General features: G+C 40.9%; 1 protein-coding gene and 1 non-coding gene across 5 annotated transcripts; both read right to left on the reverse strand.

The window, feature by feature from the left end:
• Positions 1–1782: 1782 nt before the first annotated feature.
• MEAF6 (MYST/Esa1 associated factor 6) lies at positions 1783–21382 on the reverse strand. Of its 4 annotated transcripts, XM_054571976.1 has the most exons (8): positions 21248–21382; positions 20000–20115; positions 17281–17368; positions 17087–17132; positions 8249–8441; positions 4709–4738; positions 3892–3925; positions 1783–3390 (listed from the first exon to the last, which is right to left on the reverse strand). In XM_054571976.1, the coding sequence occupies exons 1-8, from the start codon at positions 21335–21337 to the stop codon at positions 3382–3384; spliced, it is 606 nt and encodes a 201-aa protein (XP_054427951.1). In that variant the 5' UTR covers positions 21338–21382; the 3' UTR covers positions 1783–3381. The 4 variants fall into 4 exon arrangements, with proteins under 4 accessions (XP_054427951.1, XP_054427952.1, XP_054427954.1 ...); XM_054571977.1 differs by lacking the exon at positions 4709–4738; XM_054571979.1 differs by lacking the exons at positions 1783–3390; positions 4709–4738 and adding an exon at positions 4546–4603 and having other exon boundaries at positions 3901–3925.
• On the reverse strand, positions 11013–11118 carry LOC129069522 (U6 spliceosomal RNA). The gene has a single exon (XR_008529018.1). It is a non-coding gene; the product is annotated as a U6 spliceosomal RNA (small nuclear RNA).
• Positions 21383–21995: the final 613 nt, after the last annotated feature.

Here is a 21995-nt window from a genome sequence, read left to right on the forward strand (position 1 = left end):
GGGTCTCAATCCCTTCTTCTCATTATCTTTGTTTTCTGTGCACATCACCTTCTCAGGCACCAGATACTCCACCAGCCTGGGAGAAGCAAATGTGTGCAAAGCCACATGATCCGCTCTCCACACAGTGGGCCTTCAGGCATGAATTTTTAGTGTGGTGATGCTTTAGTTCCTTAAGTCACTCTGAAGACCCCCACGGTATGAATAGCAGCTTTCAAAGTCCACCCTCTCAACCCACACTGGTCCTCTCTAACTTCGCGATGTTTCCCTTCAGTCCCTCCCCTGTCCCCACACAGCTTCTAACTTTTTATTTTGTGTATTGTTCCTGCAAAGTTGCTGTGGACAACTTGTAGGGCCTGAGGACATTTGGTTTTGAGTTTGAATAAGCTACTTCCTCAGCTCCCTCGCAGGAGGGTGCTTGAGGCTCCCCGGAAAGCTTGGTGTAGTCACTGTCCTACGAAGGGACACAAGACACAACGTAAAATGTAACTACAAAGCACCTGGCTTTTGAATACGTCTTATAACTACTAAAAGGAGCGAAGGACAACCTATTCCCATCTTAAAGATGAGAAGGCTAAAGAACAGAAAACCAAATTTACCCAGAAGGCAGAAATCAGCTAGCGTGACTGCCCTCGGCCCTCCTGTTCCTTTTTGTTTTTTAAACCAATCCATTTCCTGTCCAGAAAACTGAAGCCCAGTGCTATTCCAAACCCTAGTAACCTGAAGGCAGGCCCAGAAGGAAGCACCTTCTTGGCAGTCCCGGCAGTCACTCCAGTTCGGGGAGCAGCTAAGATGGGACAACAGAGGCCACCCAGCAGACCACCTCTACCAAATGTGATCAGCAGGTACTAGGAAGGCATCAGCCACCTCAGTGAGTCCCTCTGTGTTAGCGCCTTTGTTCTTTTGAGCAATGACTTGATCAAAGTCTTTACTTTAAAGTCAAGCAAACTTAGAGTATTTTGCCACGTATAACACACACCTTTTTGCCCAAACTTTTGAGGGAAAAATAAGGGTGCACGTTATACATGAGTACTAATTCTGTGTATATATATATGAATGTTTTTAATTTTTATTTATGCTTATACATTTAAAGTATAACTCCTTTAAAATTCCTTTATAATACAAAAAAAATCTTTATAATATAAAAACAAGTATGTAAATATAAATAAATAATTGAATTTTTAAAATTAAAATGGAAGATTTTTTTTTCCCGGAAAGTTTGGGCAAAAAAAGTGGATGCGTGTTATCCATGAGAGCACATTAATACACAGCAAAATACGGTAGTTTCTGAGGTTACAAGTGTCACAAGCATGGTATACAGGTATCCCTTGGTTGCCTTTTTCTAAGCCACACTAATGTCAGGAACCTAGGTGATCTCTCAGAACTTGAAGATCTCCAGTTCACCCGGCCAATTTACCGGAAAACTGGGAGGTTCCCCTCATCGGTGGTAAAACTTCATGGAGAAAATAAGTATAAAGCAAGCAGCCTGACTCGATGATCATATACACAGGGGTGTATTCATACACATATATACGCCTTTAAGTGATACATCTTTCGAAGAGCAGTCCTACTGAATCTCCAGCAAACGCCGAACCATGAGAAAAGTTTTCAGGCTTGTCCTGCGCTTTCCTCAGAGCTAAGGGGACCTGAGGCACCCCACCCACTCCCAGAAAGCAGACACGCCGACAAAGGATACAAAAGGCTTCTGGTTTCTATTGTTTTTAGTTTTTCATTTTTTAAAGGAACAACCTAAACATTAGAAACTATTTCCTTAAAAATCCTGACATTAGAGTTCTGCTACCAAAGACACCTAAATAGCCACAGAGTCCAAAAAAAAAAAAAAAAAAGAAAAAGGTTTATTTGAGAACAAGAGTAAAAGCTTTTGCACAGACAACGTAGAATTGTTTTGATAATCAACGCCACCCACATTCAGCTCTACCAATATTATCACAAATTGAACATATTTTTTTCTAACAAAGATATAGGCATAAGGACTATGACTAAATAGAGTCAAAGGAAAGGTGAGGCCCCCAGATCTTGTCCCTTAGACTGATTCACAACACAGGATTTAAATCACACTATCCAGTCTCCTAAAGCAATAATTCTTAACTTGGCTTCCTATCAGAATCCCAGGGATTCTTTGAAAGGAAATCCCTGTAACTAGGCTATACCCTTGCCCAGAGTTTCTGGGGGTGGGGCCCAGGCATCACTAGTTTTTTAAGCTTCCCAGGTGATTCCAACATGCAGCCGAGGCAGAGCGCCACTGCTCCAGAGGCCGGTAACAATTATCCGCAAGTTCCTTGGCCCATAACCTCACACCCCGGTGAGAACGGGGAGCCATGAGCGCTGCTAGCTCTCATTGATCCTGTATTTCACTCCGTTCAAGAACTCCGTATGTTATCAGCTTTGGGTGCAATTTTGAGCCTCTCCATGTGCCTTAGTGATTTTTAAAGCACTATTTAATCAGGCAAATACCAGCAAAGAGAGAAAAGATGGGAAAAAAAATTTCCGTAAGGCATGATACGAATAAATAAGTGAAAAAAAAAACAACCCTCAGGTTTAAAAGTAAAGCATGAGAAGTCACACCCTGTGATATTTTATTTATACAAAAGAATAAAAATATTTTAAAAGGACTGATTAAAACTTACGTTCTTCAGCTTTTCCTATTCCTTCAACATGAAAACTGCTTCCAATTCAGAAAGATTTAAGGTAGGTAATTATTAAATAAACACTCTGTACCTTTCCCCTGCGCAAAACCAAAGAGCCAAGTTCCCCATTTTATTTATGGTAAACGAGATTACTTTCAGTTTAAGAACATTGGCAACTCTGCAAAACAGATCATTAGATATGTCAGCAGGAAGGTATGAGCTGTACAAAGTCATTATAAAAAGTCCCAAAAGAAAATAAGATGGTAAAAACAACAATAGAAAAATGATAAAACACAAACAGAATAAGAAAACGCCCAGTATTTACAGCCTCCCTCTGAAATGTGATCATTGCTCAACTTTCAGCATAAAAAACAAAAGCAGAGACCATTTCTCTATGGGTGTCACAGATGAAGCTGATGCCGGCCAGTTTGAGGGGGAGATACTCGTTCCAAGAAGGGAGAGATTCAGTTAGCAACTTGCTGGGATTATAACCGTGTCACGGTCTTCCTGCAGTTCTGTTACTAAAAATGACACAAGGTAAATGATCCAATGTGGTCTTATGGAAATGACTTGTTTGTCACCACATTTCAGAACAAACTACTCAGAGTCACAGGCACTGGGTCTGGGAAAGCAGAGGTGGATGGCCACGTACTCAGGCAAGGGATGTCTGTCTTTGTGAAGGTTGGAGGAGGGAAGCAGGGCTCGACAACCTGGAAGCTTCTGCACTAAGAGTCTTCTAATAGTCCTAAAGAGAGAAAAACAAAGTCCCAGTTTATTCTCAGCAGAACATTGGTTTGAACCTTTAAAAAAAAAAATCTCATAAACAACTCTGTTAGGGGATTATTCTGTAGCCAAAGATTCTATGTCAAATGTAGTATACAATACTTCACATCTGAAAATGACCTGTCCTCTGAGTCCACAAAGGGACTGAAACACCAATTCTGCCCTAATTATTAGATATCCTGAACTCACCAGTCAGAAACAAAAGGCTAATATTAACAATTCATTATTTAATCAAAGTGAAGTTTTCTTCAGTAAAAATGTGCAATTCCTTTCTCTCGCTAATATAAAAAAAAAATAAGTACCACCTAAAAGTTAATGTGTATACAGATGGACATCCCAGATTTTAAAATCTGAGTTGTGATCCCAGAGTAGGGACACTCAAGTTCCGAAGTCATTTTTCTAATCATTTTTCCATCATCTACAAAATTACCAGCCCCTTTGAAATGGTCTGGCTGATACTTACAGCTCGTGGTTTTTTGTTTAACTTCAGATCAATCCTGTATGAGGAAAACAAAAATATTTGCATTTTAACTTACAGAAAAGGAATCCAAGAATCAGCTACTGAATAGGGCACAAGCTATAACAAAGACTACTCAGTTAACCACATTCTTCATTAGTCTATGTCATATTTAGTTGTTTATCCAAATATTATTAAGCAAATATTTAAAAACATGAGCAGATACTCTTGCCACAAGGTAAACTTAGACGACTCAAAAAGAAATAAAGAGCAGTTATGAAAGCCATACAATTTTTTAAAATTATTCCAAAATTACACAATAAAGAGACTGAATTAAGAGGGCATGCTCTATGTTAATGTGTTAGCTCTGTAACTATATCACTGATAATCACTGAGACACATAGTGATTATGAATAGGAAAGAGACTAGGAGTTTGTATTTCTGAACATGAAACACAAAATAAATTAAACAAATTTCAATTTTTAAATCTTTCCAAAGCAAAATATCAAGATCTTAAACTATTAAAACCTTCTTATGAAGCAAAGCCAGAAAATCAATTTAAATATGAATTAAAGTAAAAGTTATCTATTTTGAAAGCAATTAAAATGCATAAAAGTGAAGTTTACTTAATTTTGCTGAAGTTATTAAATAAAATGTTACCTCCATCACGTTTTTCTGTTTTTAAAAAAAACTTCCCAGCCTAACCTAATATACATACCTACAATTAAACAGATAAACTATGGGTTAGAAAGGTCTCAAAAAGGCATATTGGTCTCTACACACTAAACAACACAGCACAAATACTAATTCAAATCAAACTTACTCAAAGTCATAATCAAACATGCCAGACGGGCTGAGGGGCAGCATTTGAAAGGAAGAAAGCAATAGAAATTAATATACTAATTGAATAAATTAGTCAATTAGCCACCCTAGCAAGATTTGTAGAAACAAAATAAGCTTTAAGAATCCTAAGCCATAAAGTTTCAAACATCAAAGCACCAAAGATTTTGTGGTTGGGAGATTCCCTTCCCTCAATGGTTTTCATATCAGAAGAACAGACTATGAAAGGAAAAGTTATTTCATTAGAAAACTAGATACCTGCAGGCCTTCTATTAGCTGCCAGATTCAGAGTTAGAACTTGGAAAATATTTAATTGTAATGACAGATATAATTAGAGCATTAGAAGAAATAAGAGAAAGAAGGGTTTAGTCATACAGTGAAAGGTGCTTTGAAGACAGTACTAACAACTCAGCAAAATATACTTGAACTAAAACAAAAGATAAAAACATCATACATTTAAAAAAACATTTTGCAACTTTTAACTCAAGTTTTATGTCCTAAACAAGTTATGTCTTCTCAACGTGGTCTTCCTTTGCTACAGCATTCATTCTAGAAGCCAAGAGTCCAATGAATGCACTTCAGTGGCAGGTGAGTCTTATTCCAGAAACTGCAGGGCCTGAACTGGTGGCAGCGGCTCACTGTTCGTGCTAGAGCCACAGTTACAGAACGCCCGAGTCGGCAGCGCCCCTGTGAAAGCACAGGAGAGCCGACACCCACCAGCGCCCCAGCCTCAGGGATCCAGAGGGCAGCCATCTGAGGAGAGCGCCCTTTGGGGCCGTCACTGCTCACAGGCTACGGTCTGGGCAGACCTCCAAGTCAAATATTAACCCAGAGCGCGACACCAGCTCCTTGTGGGCTCCAACCTTTTGGATTATAGATAGGTGGTAAAACAATATGCAAATGGCTGTCGTTTCCTCCTGGCCAATGTTTGCAATAGTGAAGAGGGAAGAAAGCTGAACATCACCATCCCTTATGCAACAGCTTCACCCAAGAAAACTATAAAAATTTAACTTTCAGCCTCACTTCACTTTGTTCACAAAGTAGACTGTACTACCTAATGAAAACTTTGTTAACAACCTAGAACTCTAGAGTTTGGCATAGTAATAAAAACCTAAAAGAGCAGCTGTAAGTTACTTCAACTTTTTCTTTAAACATACTGAAACTTATTCAGATAGCATGTAAAATATAAAAATTCTGAACAGTGTGATCATTTAGGAATGCTAAAATTTATTTGATAGATTTTCATATTTCTGAAAAGGACAAATTCAAAAGTTATTTCTTTATGCTAAAGTCCCATATTTATTTCCACTTTGCTTTACCCACCACTAAACAATGCCTGGCACATAGTAGGTACTCAAGACATCTGTGGAAATAATTTACTATTGACTTTATCTGACTATATGGGGTGTGGCACATTAGAGGAGAAACAAATACTACACTGGGTGCAAACTCACAAACGTGTACCAAGTGTGCCACCCCCAGCCCCACTCTGTCAGACTCACTACGACATTAGTCGGGGGGCGAGGCATTTGGGCCAGTTACACTTCCTGACAAAAGCCTGCAGAACTCTGAGAACCTTAACTGGCCACCGAGCTGCCAGACAGGCACACTCAACCTTTTCCCTAGAAAGAAGGTAAGTCAGCTCTTCTCTGCTCCCTTGGGGCAGGCCGGTGCCTAAGCCCATGGGAGAAGCCCAGCCAGATTAAACCAGGGAAGTGGTCAAAGGGTCCTGCTTTCCAAACAGAAAACATCATTTGTAAAATCAATAATTAACATCAAAGATCTTTATAAATCCTAGTATTTTTAGAGAAGGAATTAGCTTCTCAGGCCAGGAGAAAAAACAGTAGAAGGAAGCACAGTTCCTATAGAAACCTACTAGGAACCCACGAGAAGTTAAATGCAATGCCTAATTCCATTTTATCATCAGCTGGTCCTATCACATAGGGGAGTGATGTATTACCTGAAATATATAGCTATCTAGAGAGTGTCCATTGGTATCAATAACTGAAAAAAAAGTCCCGGAAACTTTAATGGAATCCCCGCCCCCACTCTAGACACTGAAATAGGAAAAGCATCATTACTATTATAAAATGACACTGGAGTACATTTAATAAAAGCAACACAGAGCAAGACATTTAATTATCTTAACAATTTTAAAAATTATTTTTAAGAAGTTATGGTTCCCTGCTACTATTTGTGATAAGCTAGCATCATTCCTATCACAGTGATCAAACATGTAGCCTTACAAAAAAGAAAAGATATGTAATGTTTGCCATTTCTTATTGCACTTATGAGATTGGCATGGTGATCTGTGGTTTGCAGAAAAATGCTAAGCCAGCAGTCCTCAGCCACTATTTGGAGGAAATGCTATTTCTGTAGTCTAAAACCACCACCATCATCAACAAGAAAACTCCTACAGAATGAAAGAATCAGCTGATTCCAAGGAGGCTTAAACCAGTAGAGTGAATTCTATTTTATTCCCATGTGCCATATCCACAGAGCTAACAATTTAATACCTTGGGTGTATGAAGGAAAATCCTACCAGTTTGTAAAGCAGCCCAATGCAGAAGCAAACTGGAGGACGGGGAAGCCCACCCATCCCTTGCAGACCTTCTTACATGTCCTCAGCATGCAGGCTCCTGAGAGGAGCCGGGGAAAAGCCCACCTACGCACGCCTGGTTTCCATGCCTCCCAGGATGCCTAAGGCCAGGCCGAGACTGCTCGCTCTAGAGACTCTGCATCATCCTCTCTGAAGGCAGCTGTGTCATTTCCAATTATCTGAGTTAAGAGGCCCCGCATTATCATACAAACCCCAAGCGGAGTGAATGCTAAAATCCTCTCTGGGTGACACCTGACCTCTCTGTCCACTGATGTCATTCCTATCTCATTACGCACTGCAAAAAAACACAGTGGACAAACGTTATCTAGGAAGGCACTCTCATAGCTTACAGACTTCATATTGTTCCTCTGATATCTGAAATCAGCACATTGCAGAGACAATAAACACAGAGATATCACATGCAATCAAAGAAAACTTGCACTTAAAAAGGAAATAATGCATCGGATCAGTTCTCTCCATTTCCGAGGAAACACGTGTGGGCAGGGACTGGGATTAGGAGCAAAGGACTTTAACCCACTTTGCAGCTTCCCAACATGGACTACTGACATTTTTCAAATATTATCACACAGACTCCATTTCTATTTCCCCTTTTCCACTTCTAAAAGGATTCCAAATTCACTGCATTAAACAAATTTTTGGTGAAATGAAACCCTCCTACGCCAGAAGCAGTGGGAAGGCAGTCCTCCTGCGTGGTTATGCTTGTGCCCACCAGCTCCTCAACGAGTGTGTTTCATCTGCACAAACAGAACTCTTTCCCAACAGCAACAGAAAGACTAACCCAATCTTGAAGAGCTTTTATTCTAGGAAAGTCCCTTCATAGCAATGGTCATAGAAACTCTGGGCAGGTGTGGGTAGGCTGGGGGTGGGGCACATGGGGTATGGGAGGTGGCCGCTACCACTGACCTGTGCCGGTTTTTATTCTTTCGTTTTTTATGGCTGCTGTGGTGACTCCCTGAGGAAGTGGAAGAAGCAGCCTTCTGAGGTTTCACTCCCTGCACAGATCCATCCAGGTCCTCCGGGTCCTCCTGGTTGGGCTCATTTTCCTGATTGTGGAAGTCTGGAGAAGTATCACTTTCCGTCCCACTTCCTGGTTCCCCTGAAGGGAATAAACACAAACCCCCAGAAGCACCATCAGTACTCCTCAGGCAATCTGTCAGTCGGGAAAGATTTTTTTTTGAGCACTAATATATATATTTAAAGAAACCAGCTTCCCCCGCAGCAGCCATTGAGGAGCAACAGCGATGGCTCTCCACTACCCTGTGTCCATAGGCCTCACCAAGGGCCACAAGGTGGCAAAGAGCATGAGCAAGTCGAGGCACAGCCACTGCCTAGGCGTCGCACCAAGCACACCAAGGTTGTGTGGGACATGACCCGAGAGGTGTATGGCTTTGCCTCCTATGAAGGTCACGCCATGGAGCTGCTCAAGGTCTCTAAGGACAAGAGGGCCCTAAAATTTATTAGGAAAAGGTAGGGACATACATCCGTGCCAAGAGGAGGAGAGAGGGGCTGAGCAATGTCCTTGCAGCCATGAGGAAGGCAGCAGCCAAGAAGGACTGAGACCCATCCCCTCTGTGAATAAAACCTGCTCAGGAAAAAACAAAACAAAACTATATTCCCTATCCTCATTGATCATAACATCTAAATGACAAAAAGATACATAGAATCAAAGTATAGGAGTTACCAGAGTTTCTGACATATATACTGAAAACAGTGTAACCAGAGGCAATAGATCAAAGGACAGCTGGGAAATGAGACCACACAACCAGGATAACCTCACTGCATAAAGGTTATTTGGCCCCAACCAGCTAGCTCAGTAGGTTAGAGCACTGTCCTGACATGCCAAGGTTGTGGGTCCAATCCCTGGTCAGGGCACACATAAGAAGCACCAATGAGCCCTGGCAGGTGTGGCTCAGGTGGTTGAAGCACCATCCCGTAAATAAAAAGATCATTGTTTCGAGTCCCAATCATGGCACACGCCTAGGTTGTGGGTTCGATCCCACATCAGGGCACATACTACAGGCAATCGATCAATGACATCGATGTTTCTCTCCCTCTCTTTCTCTCTCCCATTCCCTCTAAAAATAAACAAATAAAATCTTTAAAAAAGAAAAAGAATTACATATATTTTGGTAAATGTATACTTTTTTTCCTGAAAGGAATTCCTTGAAACTCTTACTAGCTAGGTAAGGACAGGCAAAGACTTTCACTTAACTGTTGAAGGATCCTAAGTATACATATACATTATCTGCTTCTAAAATTTGTGAAAAGGGGTTATGTAGACACTAGGACCAGGGGCTAGTTTTCTTCTTTTTATGTCTTTGTATTATAAAATGCTGGGGAGAGATTTATAATTGAGTAGCACATGGACACGAGAAGTAAAAGAAAGAGATGGTCCCCCAAAATCAGAAGAGAAACAGACCCGGGTCGCAGAAATCATGAAACCCTATTTTTGAACACTTCATGAAAGCAACAGAAGAGGGAGCTCTAGAACTATGAAGCTAGAAAAAGTATATTAACTAATTTGGCCTACTTCAGGGAAATGGATTTCATATAAAAATTAGCAGAAGGACTTTAAAACTTACCACATAGAACCACAGTAACCAAGACCATGTGGAACTGGCATAAGAACAGACATAGAGAACCAGAGAAGAGAATTCAGAGGCCAGATATAAGAGGTCTGTCCAGAAAAGGTCCAGCCTTTAATAATCTAACGAGAACAGTTTGCATGACATTGATGTAACCTGGCAGCCAAGGAGAGTGGACTGGAATGAGTATGCATGAACAACGATAATTTCATTGTACTACTCAGTGGGGGGGGTAGACACTTGAATGAGCACATGTACTGTGTGGCCGTCGCATTCAAAATGACTTGAGTGAGTAAAGCAACAAATCTGTATCAAATTTCGCATTAAGCTTGAACATTCCTCCGCAAAAACTATTCAGAAGGCCACAGATATGGGCAACTGGTGGTTGGCAGCTTCGTCATGACAACATGCCTGCTCATGCATCACGTCTCATGCAGGACTTTTTTGGCAAAACATCAAATCACCCAGGTGACTCAGTCCCCCTACAACTTTTGGCTTTTCCCAAAACAAAAATCACCTTTGAAAGGGAAGAGATTTCAGACCATCGATGAGATTCAGGAAAATACAACAGGGCAGCTGATGGCAATTGGGAGAACTGTGAGAGGTCCCAAGGTGCCTTCTTTGAAGGGGACTGAGGTATAATTGTCCTATGTACAATGTTTCTTGTATCTTGTATCTTCTTCAATAAATGTCTCTATTTTTCATATTACATGGCTGGATACCTTCTGGAAAGACCTCGTAAACCTTTAACATTCATGACCAATTGATTTTCAACAAAGGTATATTGACTAATCTGGCCCTTCTGAATTTGAAGGGGCAATTCAATTAAAACACACCGATGAGCAAAACAAATTATTTATTCCTTGTGGGCCAGATGCCATGGAAGCACTGAGTAAATGGATGAGTTGATCATATTCTGTAAGCTAAAACAGTGTAAATCAAATCAAAGTCTTATGAATGGTGACGGTGACATGCCAGGTAGTAGCCAATGTCCCAAAGTACTGATACGGATATCAAGTATCGTGACAGAGAAGAGAGAGTGAATTATTCAGGGAAAAAGCTTCATTTTTTTCCCTTTTAAAATAAATATGGAACACTTCATGAATTTGTGTGTCATCCTAGTGCGGGGCCACATTATTCTTCTCTGTATCGTTCCAATTTTAGTATATGTGCTGCCAGAGCGAGCACAAAAAGCTTTGTTGAAGGGGTGGAATTTAAACTGGACCTTGAAAAATGAAAAGCCAAAATAAATACCAAAAATAGCACAAGCAAAAGTGTAGAGGTGAGAAAACATAAGATATTTGAACACAAGGTATGGGACAAATGAATCAAACATCATTTAAACAGAGAACTTGAGAAATGAGAGGTGAAATGGAATGACAGGTTAAGAGAACTCGTAAGTGTCACGTTCAGTAGAGGACTTTATCTAGGTAGGCAGTATAAAGTGATGGTTACGAGAACGGACTTGTGGCTTAACCTTCCTACGCCTGCTTCCCCATTTGTAAGGAAGGAATTCTTTCTTTCCTGTGTTGGGTATCTCCTATGGGTGAGTCATCAAGCTAAATACCGGGGCTACCACAATGTTCCTTATTTTCAAGCCTTCAGTCCTAGCTTTAAGGACTAAATGAGAAAATGAAAGTAATGTGTTTGCTTAGTGTCTGGAACACAGTAATTGTTCAAATCTCAATATTCTTGAGATCTACAAGCACGCAAGTTATATTCTAAACAAACTGTAAAGACTGTTTGCGGTAAAACAGTTGTTAGCAGGACATAACATGGCCAAGCCATCAAGAATCTCTGAAAAGAGACATGACATCCAACAATGAATATTTATGGAGTTCTCTGTACAAATCTGTGTCTTAGGGTTATTAGGCTAGAAGTGGTTTATAAGACGGACTGGAGCCCTGGAGACTAGATTAAACACTGTTAAAATACAAAGCGATACCACAAAGTAGGAACAATTTTCTTCCGCGGCTCAGGGACGCAGAAGAGGAGGGATGGCAAAAGGGGTGGGTGACAACATGTCAAAGTGCAGCCGCAAGTCAGCCAACCAGATGGTGCTGCCACCGTGGAAAGACACGAACGTTTGCTTCTCACTGCCATAAAGGCGAACGACTCGTGTGTAGAGCAAAGAACATCCGATTTTGATTAAGTTTAATAAATCTACAAATGAGACACTCTACTTATGAAAAGAAAGGAGTAGCTATTAAATAAGTCAGGGCGATAACTTCGGACGAGCACTGAAAGCCGGAAGGAGGAAAGGAAGACCCCCCAGAACAGCGCCCCACGCAGGCGCGCGCTGCCCGCCGCCGGGATGCGGGTGCGGAGGGGCCGCCTCAGGGTGGTCCAGCCAAACAAACAGGGGGACTGCGCTGATCTTGAAAGGAAACTGGATAAAATCTGCCTGTTTTGTTTTTCTCTTATTAAAAAAAAAAAATACGATGCTTTACTAATCTGTATAAAATTCCCCTTCGGGGACCACGGTAACCCACTTTATTGTTCTAGTTTGGGTACACCTGAAGCCAAAGGAAGCGGAACGGAATGCATTTCTGGGGAAAATTTTCAAAATAGTTTGAAAATCAAATGCCTAACGTTCACAAGTCTAAAATCCATGAGCTCCAAGAAGGTGCAAGCCAGAATTCTAAGAGAAAAGAATGTTCCCTTCATTGCCACCAAAGATCAAAAACAGAAATCATTCCACAAGATTTGTTATTCAGAAATTCTGAGAGACTGGTGAGATTCTGTTACAAAGGAAATACAAAGGAAAAGATACGAAAGGCAAAGTGGACCATTTCTCTCATGCAATTAAAGTTCAGTTTGCATCCCCTGGGTCATTCAGGGACACTCGAGCCTTGAAATTGGCTTAAAGAGGTCCGTGCACCTTGCAGAAGCAGACTTTAAAGTCTTCTCCGGAAGACAGCACAGCACCTTCATCCGAGCCTTCAAGTTATTCTACGAATACTTTTAATAATAAGGAGCAGTACTCAAAGATAATCAAGCACACAGGAAGATTAGATTTCATGAGTAAAGGCCAGGAGAAATAACAAACAAAAACAGATCATTAAGCACTTCAGAAATTGAAATTACGGACTATGGAAATAACTATGCTTACTACACTTTTTTTTAAGACTTTTAAAATGTATTTTTAGAGAGAGGGGAAGGGAGGGAGAAAGAGGGAGAAAAACACTTTCATCAACCAATTGATGTATAAGATATACATCAATTGGTTGCCTCTCACACACCCCCAACTTGGGACCCTGCCCACAACCCAGGCAGGTGCCCTGACCGGGAATCGAACCAGCAGTCCTTCCGTTCACAGGCCGGCACTCAGTCCACTGAGCCACGCTAGCCAAGGCTATGCTTACTACACTTAAAGAAGTAAAAGACAAGTTTGAAAACTGCAGAGAAAGCTATTAAAACCCTACATAGTAGATTTTATCTTTATTTATTTTATCCTCACCTGAAGACACGCTTATTGATTTTTAGAGAGAGGGAAAGAGAAGGCGAGAAGGGAAGAAACATCGATTGGTTGCCTCTCCTACACGCCCTGACCGGGAACCAAACCCCCAACCTAGGCATGTGCCCTGACCGGGAATCGAATCTGCCACCTTTCGGTTTACAGGATGATGCTCCAACAAACTGAGCCACAGCAGCCAAGGCTACATAGCAGATTTTTAAAATAATTAAGTAGAATTTATAGAAATAAAATCGCAATAACAAAAGAATAAAAAGCAAGGGAAGATGAAACAACAAATTTGATTTAATTGAAAAGAGAATTAGGAACTGATACGTCAGGAAAAAAATTACTATTGATAATGCAGCACAAAGACAAAAAGATATTGGGTTGGCCAAAAAGTCCATTTAGTTTTTTCTGTTAAATAAAAGACACATTTTTATTTTCACCGATAACTTTATTGATTTGGATATTTTGAGTATGTTGGCTATCTCCCACATGGCAGATCATTGATAGTTCTCAATTGATGTCTTGATTTAATGGCTATGAATTTCAACTGGTCTACCTGACCGTGGGGCATTGTCTAGCGAGAAATCTCTAGCATGAAACTTCGCAAACCACTTTTGATATGTTCTATCAGTCACAGTATCTTCTCTCCATATACCTTTTTTGTGAGTTTCAGTTGCATTTTCATCTTTCTTGAAATAATAGAGCATAATATGCTGAAAATGTTGTGTATTTTCTTCCATCTTCAATATTAAAATGGCTACACAAAAATTCACCAATACTGATAGTTTTACAAAATTGTTTTTTAGTTTATGGAGATAGGAACAGAAGAAGAAAGAGAAGGAGAGAGACATCGATGTGTGAGAGATATATTGACGAGTTGCCTCTTGCACATGCTCCAACCCAACCGGGGACCTAACTACAACCCAGGGCTGTGCCCAGACCGGGAACTGAAACGGTGACCTTTCCATCCACAGACCAGTGCTCAATCCACTGAGACACACCAGCCAGGGCTGATTTTTTCTTTTTAATTACACACTGATATGACAGCTGTCACAACACAATTTAACAAAATTGTTTTGAATGAAGTTAAAGACAACTAAGTGCTACTAGAGTCACCTTATGGGAAAAAAAAAAAAAAACCCACGAACTTTTTGGCCAACCCAATAGAAGATACAGAAGAGATAATAAAACAAATATAGTGTCTGAAAAGATAACAGCTGGGAATTTTCCAGAACTGATTAAAAATACCAAAGCACAGTTTAAACAAGTCCAGTGAAATCCAAATCAGGTAAATAAAAAATAATTATACTTAGACAGACAGCAGTTAACTGCAGAATATCAAGACAAAAGTCATATCTTATAAATAGCAGTGGGAAGTGGTTATGATAAAAATGGTGAGATAAAATGCAACAAAATTACTTTTCTTTTTAAAAAGATTTTATTTATTTATTTTTAGAGAGGGGGAAGGGAGGGAGAAAGAGAGGGAGAGTAACATCCATGTGCAAGAGATACATCAATAGGTTGCCTCTCGCACGCCCCCTAGCGGGAACCTGGCCAGCAACCCAGGCATTTGTCCTGACTGGGAATCAAACCAGCTACCTTTCAGCTTGCAGGCTGGCACTCAATCCACTGAGCCACACCAGCCAGGGAGCAATAGAATTACTTTAAAGGGACTCTGATCATTTGAACTAATGAACTTCAGTATTTATATAATTCTCCATACTCTGCTTTATTCCAAAAAGAATTCAAGGCAGCTTGCCAAGGTTTACATAATGAAATCCAATAAAATAAATTTAAAGTGAGATAAGGCAAAGAGGAATAGACGAGGAAAATAAGCTGGATACAGTACTAAGATTCAGTCCCACAATGCATGCTATAAGCTCCTATTTGCTTTCTAGAGGGGCACCACAAATTTGGGTTTAAGCATTTTAGCACCCATAAAAAGAGGGAAACAGTTCATTACAAGATTTTCAGTACAAAACAACTAGTCCCTCAGGAAAACAACTATTCCTAAAGGAGATAATAATTAGAATGACAAGCCCTGACCTCTTGGCTCAATTGGTTGGAGTGTCATCCTGTAAACTGAAAGGCTGCAAGTTCGATTTGCAGCCAGGACACCTGCCTAGGCTGCAGGTTTGGCCCCAGTCAGTGAGCATAGAAGAGGCAACCAATGTTTCTCTCCCTCTCCCTCTTTGCCCCTCTCTCTAAAAATAAATAAATAAAATATTTTTTTAAAAAAAGAATGATAATAATCAACATTGCAACATCCTCTTATAATACAAAGAGACACATTTTACAAGACCAAATGTAACTTTACAGGGAAGACCAAAGAACACTAATAGGCTGTACTGCAGAGATGAGGCTCAATCCACGAGGAAGATCCTAGAGTAATGGATGGTCTGCACATGCTTCACAAATCTTGAATACATAAGTACTTATCTCAGTCAAGCCCCTGAAAAGAAGTATCTAGGCCTAGCTACTCTGTGTGAGTAATTAGGTACAGAGCCATATACTAAACTACCTACTAAATCAAGGGCAATATCCTCTATTGGGATAATAGACTCTTGTAAAAACTGAGGAGTCGGACACCTTTCCATCTTAGTTCACAAGCGTGAGATCAACCATTTTCTTTAACCAGTCTTATTAATCTACAAAGCAGATAAAATGGCTCCGCATTCTACAAGTGGCATTAACTGAGAAGAAACAAGATTTAACTGATAGTCACAGCAAAAGAAAAATCAAAAGGACTTGGTACTACTTTGTTTGCCAAAGGATTAGGTTGGCAAAAAAAAGTAGTAAAAATGCCTACAAAGTTTTGAATGATGGAGAAGTACTATAGCAGAAAAATTGGGTAGACGTGTTTTGAAGGAAATAGATGGCTCAGTTTTAGACAAAATGTTTGGGCTTGAGTATCTGAATGGAAATGTACAGAAGACATTTTCTAGAAAATGTATCACTAAAGCTCAGGAAAGGGGTTAAGAATAGAGCTAAAAATTTAGAAATCTGTACACAGAGATAATAATTGAAGTCACTGAGTAGTTCTAATTACCAAACTACCAAAATTCCTTTTCCTCAAACCACTGCCCCAAAGCAAACAAAAAACTAGGTCGCACAACAAGATATACTATCTCAAAGAACTACACGGCCATAATACAAAAAGCAGTTCATATTTCAAAGGGACCCACTGCACAGAAGAACATTCAATATAGCTACATAGAGTCTGACTCAAAAAGTGTACAAGCCTATATCCTATCACTAGAAATTAGAACAGAATTACACTGCATGGCTCACAGAAAATGACACAATTTCGTTACAAAGTAATACTATCTACTTTCCACTTTATATTTAAGAGCACACAGGTACATTCTGTTTGCAGGATCAGAATTTCCTAAAAATTATTAAGTGGGGTACATGGGGATTTTATTAGATAGGTCTGACATTTTTCATAATAAGTTTTTTTTTAACTTAAAAAAAATTCCCTAAGCCTTATCAGGAGTGAAGACATATCTTTCTGACTTTGAAAGCTTACATCAACCTTCTTGTGATAGAAGATGCAGGAAGGAAGGACTTCTAGAAAGAAGACGCAAGAGTGTAAGAGATGCGGTCTTCAGATACATGGTTGGAAAGGAGTTAAAGATAAAAACTATGGTAGCTTCAAAATAAACTGATGAAAAAGTAAAACAATAAACTTACTCTTTTCGATGAGCTGGTCCTGAACTCCTGCCAATGCACTTACTGCCTAAAAGAGAAAACCACTAGTTACTAGAAAAATTATCACAGACCTTAGGAGAGCTCTCACAGACAGAAGGGAAAGAAAAAAGTCATAAAGATTGAACAGAGGTCTTCCTCAAAAATGGGCTACATAAAGATCCCCCCACCTCACTTACAGCTGCTGAAGTAACTGAGGATTTACTGAAGAGACGCTCAGCTTCCTTAAACTTCCGGTTCCTTCGATCGTTTTTGCTATTGGAGTTTCTAAAACACACACAAGGATTCATTATAAGCACCAGGCTCTGTCTATGGCTCAAACTGGAGATGTCCCAGGGACTATGTAAGGAACTCTTTGTTTTTATCACCTCCAGACCAGTTAGATGGACCAAAACAACCTTTATGCTGAATGCCTATGTAAACAGCAATGTCTTCCAATGTATGTCTTCCAATGTATGGAATGTGCTCCGCTGTGGTACATGAGACTACTTTGTTGGTTCATAATCATTTTCATTTTAATATGCGTATATTTTAACGATTTTTTAAAAAAACAACTAGCATAGGCTAGGGATATGAAGTGTCTGTTAAATAAACTTAAATTTTAAAAATTTAAAGAAAAAACCAGGGCTTCTTAGAAAAATGGTCTGGGACAAGAAAAGAGAAAGGTGACAGAAAGGGGAACAATGTGCTCAGACCAATAGGATTATGTTAAAAGGACAAAGGAATTGTCTTAAGGAGGCTCCCTCTGGCCAAGTTTGGGATAAACTGAGCATCAAAAAGAATGATGGGTGTGTCAGCTTTGTGAAAAGCCACTGAGCTGTATATTTATGATTTCTGCACTTTTCTGTCTATATGTCAATAAATTAACTTATACTGAAAATAAGTCTCTATCATAAAAAAAGTGGCAGTGCTAGGTTTAAACACTAATTATTTTTTAAAAATCCATAAGTCTATAGTAATACTAATAAGACTAATACTATACTACACTAATACTGTAGTAATACTAATGAAAGAGATGAAAGGGAAGAAATAAAAAGGGAAAGCTCTTCTTTCAGAATACCAGTAATAAATGTAAAAAAAAAAAAAAGTAAAATTGAAATCACCATTTTGCAACCTCCAGTATAATAACTTATTCAGATAGGAATCAATAATGTATACTAAAACTACTGTATAACAATGGGGGGAGGAAAGCAGTATATTTCTGCTGTCTAAAAGTATAAACTCCAAACTTACATGTTAAATTAAAAGAAAAGAAATAAACTTTACAATGGAGAAATCACATGGTCAAACTTAGCAGCACCCATAACGGGACAATCTGAAATTATGTGCCTCCTGATAAAAATATCAATAAACAAGAGGTACGCGAATCATTAATGCAACATTTCTATCAAAAATGTTTAAAGGATCTTTCATGAGGTCACAATAAAAAAAACTTAGAATTGGGACATTCTACAAGACAATGTCATAAACAACAATTTCACCACCAAAAAGGGTGGGAGACTCTTCTAAATTAAGAAACTAAAGAGATAGCATAGCTAATGCAATGACAGCTCTGACTAGATTAAAATAAGGTAGCAAAGCATGTTGGGACAATTAGAGAAATTTTAATAAAGGCTGTGTATTAGATAATACCATTAATGTTGTGCTAATTTTCTTGGCATAATTGTGGCTAGGTAATAAAAATGTTCTTATTCTTAGGGGATAATTGCTGGCATACTTAGGGGCAGTGTGTCATGATATCTCCTTCTAACTTTAACAGGGGTAGCAAGAAAAACCCCAACAAAGTACAGGGAGATAGAGGAGATATAACCACAAATGGGTAGCATAATAGAGATCTTTGTGGCAATAGAATAGTTCTGTATCTGGATTGCAGTGGTGGTTATAGGAATCTATACACATGATAAAAATGGCAGAAGTACATATATACATTATACTAATGTCAATTTCCTGGTTTTGATATTATAGTATAGTTACATAAAACCAACTGGGGAAACTGAGAGAAGGGTTATGGGACCTCTGTACTATCATTGCAATAGAATGTAACTTCCTATGTATCTAAAGTTATTTCAAAATTTAAAAAAACTTAATGTAGCTATAGGTGTGTGTGTTTATATATATATGTTATATATTATTATATATGTTATATAATATAGTATAGAGAAAGAGAAAAGAGAGAAAGGGGAAACAATTGTGGCAACAAGTTAACAATTGATGAATTCCAGTGGAGGGTATCGGGTGCTCATATACTATTCATTCAATTTTTCTATATATTTAAAAAATTTCAAGAGGTTTAGAAAGTTTTCAGTAATATTATTATGAAATAAATTGTGGCCCTAGCTGGTGTGGCTCAATGGACTGAGCACTGGCCTGCAAATCAAAAGGTCCCGGGCTCAATTCCTGGCCAGGGCACATGCAGGTCCAGTTCCCAGCTGGGGGCGTTTAAGAGGCAACCAATCGCAGGTCAATGTTTCTCTCCCTCTCTCTCCCCCTTCTCTAAAAATAAATAAATAAAATCTTTAACATAAATAAATAAATTGTGGTATAGTTGGCACTAGGTATGGCTAATACTGTGAGGGTGGAACTCATGACTGATTAAAATGTGGAAAATGCTAATAGACCGCTGTTGTGTAAGGTATTATATGCTGTATTTTCATTTAAACCTCACACACCCTGTGCCATAGGAGGTAGAGACTTTATTCCACGGATGTAGGACGTGTTTAGGATTGATTACTCAGTGAAGCTGAGGCTGAGCCAGGGTCCAAGCTCAAGCCCAAACCTCTTTTTATACTACCACTTATTATACCGCCTCCCTGCAGAGATGCTACCAGAAACTTATACAGTCCAAAAAACAAGTATTGGTTGGTCGAGATACAAACACCACAGGCTTCTGGCACTCACTTTTGGTTGGTGAGATACCTATCCCAGCCACGAATAATATTGCCATACATCTGAGTGTCTTCCAGGTAGCTTCCTTCAAAAGCATAGATCTGTCTTTCCAAGTTTGCCAGAGTTTCCTGAGATATGAAAAACAAGGAAATGGATAATGGTGATAATGCCTTTTAAAACGCAAGCATCAGGTCTGACCAAACTGAAATCTTGCTATTAGACTTACAAACTCAAGCACAAATACACTTAACCACCATTGTGGAGAGATGCATGATATGGTAAGGGGCAAGCAGATTGAGACAGTCTAGAATTGCCCTGTTGAATGTCTTTGAGAACACAATGGAACAGAGAGCCTGTCCTCTGAAAAATGCATACATATACAAAATTTCGTATCTATTTCAGAGAGTTCATGGAAACCCAAATATGAAGAACCCTGGTTCATGCAGACTCCACTCCCACGCATAAGAGGTAGGGTGAGCAGCCTTCCAGGGCCCGCCAATACGCTGCCCGGCGCTCGGAAAGGCCGCCTGCACTGGACAGACAGTTGCTATGGAAACCTGGTAGGGCTTCAGGTGAGATGGGCTCCTAGGTGCCCAACCAAGACGCGGAAGGCGAAGAGGGCTTAGCCACCAGGGTGCATGAGATGCTGGGTGCATGTCACAATTCCTAATTCCCTAGACGGAGTGCGCTCCCCTCGCCTGTCATCTTCTAGACGTTCCCAAACACATCGCATCCCTGCCCATCAGAAATCCCATTCAATGAATCTACTCCTAGTCCCCGAAAGAACACACGCCCCTCCATCCTCCAAAGGCCAGAGTGGATGACTGAATCCCCCTCCCACAGCTGCCTCCTGCCCCACCGCACCGAAGCCCACCGGCACGCCCGAACCAATCTCCTGCAGCCTACCGACACGCCCGCCTTCACCCACCCCCAAAGCTCACCGGCACTCGCCTTTGCAGGGCTCCCACACAGGATCCCCAAAGCCCCAAGCGCCATCCTTTATCCATGCCCCCCACCTATCTAGTCCCCCTCCCCAGCACCCACTCCGGCTCGGCGCCCGGCCCCTGGCTCCGGCTCCCACACAGTCGGGAAGCCAAGGCGCCGGCGGGCCGCAGAATGCGCAGCCCAGCCTCAGGCCGCCAGATTCCCCGCCGCAGCGCAATGCCCGCGAAGTAACGGCCTGGCGCGGCGGAGCTGGGGCCTGGGGGCGAGGGGAGGCGCGGGGCCCCCACCCGGACTCTCCCGGCGCTAGCCCCTTACCGCCAGCTCCTGCTTCCGCTTCACGAGCTCTGCCAGCTCCCGCCGGGTGTCCGGGATCTGCGGCGGCGCAGCCTTGTTATGCATCGCCATGTTGGGCTAAGGCGGGCAGCAGCAGCTCCGGGCAGGGGGCGGTCCCTGCGCGCCGCCGCCCGCCAGGGGGCGCCCGCGCCGCACTGCGCCTGCGCGTGCGGCTACCGGAGACGACGGCCGCGTCGCGCTCTGGACCTCCGGTTCGCGCGCGCCCTGCCTCGGGGAGCCTGGTGGTGGGACTCTCGGCTCTGGGTACTACACGCAGTTCTGCCCCTTGTGGATGGCTGATCTTTACAGGCACCTCAGACTCGAAGTGCCTAGATCAGACTCCTAAGTCCCCTCAGTGAATGACTTACTGTCCACCGAATAGCCCAAGTGAGAAAACTCTCCTTCACCCCTTCCAAAACGAAGTCCCCTAGCCTGGCTACGGAACACCCCGCAAATACACTTGCTTTTGTCTGCCACCTCCCTCGTTCATACAGGCCCTCCCTATTTTGGGCTACATTGTTCCAAAAGACTCCTGTTTACACTCTTAGCTGCATTTAATCCATGATCCACAGTGGTGCCAGGATAATTTGTTTTTGGAAAACAACTGTAGTGTCTTTCCCCTGGTTTTAACCTTTTAATGGCTTCCCATTGTCCTTCATAGAGACAAGTACTAGGTACGGTATGTGTAGTGGTTAGGGACGCAAACTGGAGCCAGAACTACCTTGTTAAA

This window comes from Pteronotus mesoamericanus, unplaced genomic scaffold (genome assembly GCF_021234165.1).
Source record: "Pteronotus mesoamericanus isolate MK-2021 breed Mesoamerican mustached bat unplaced genomic scaffold, CSHL_Meso_final contig_221, whole genome shotgun sequence".
Taxonomy (NCBI): Eukaryota; Metazoa; Chordata; class Mammalia; order Chiroptera; family Mormoopidae; genus Pteronotus; species Pteronotus mesoamericanus.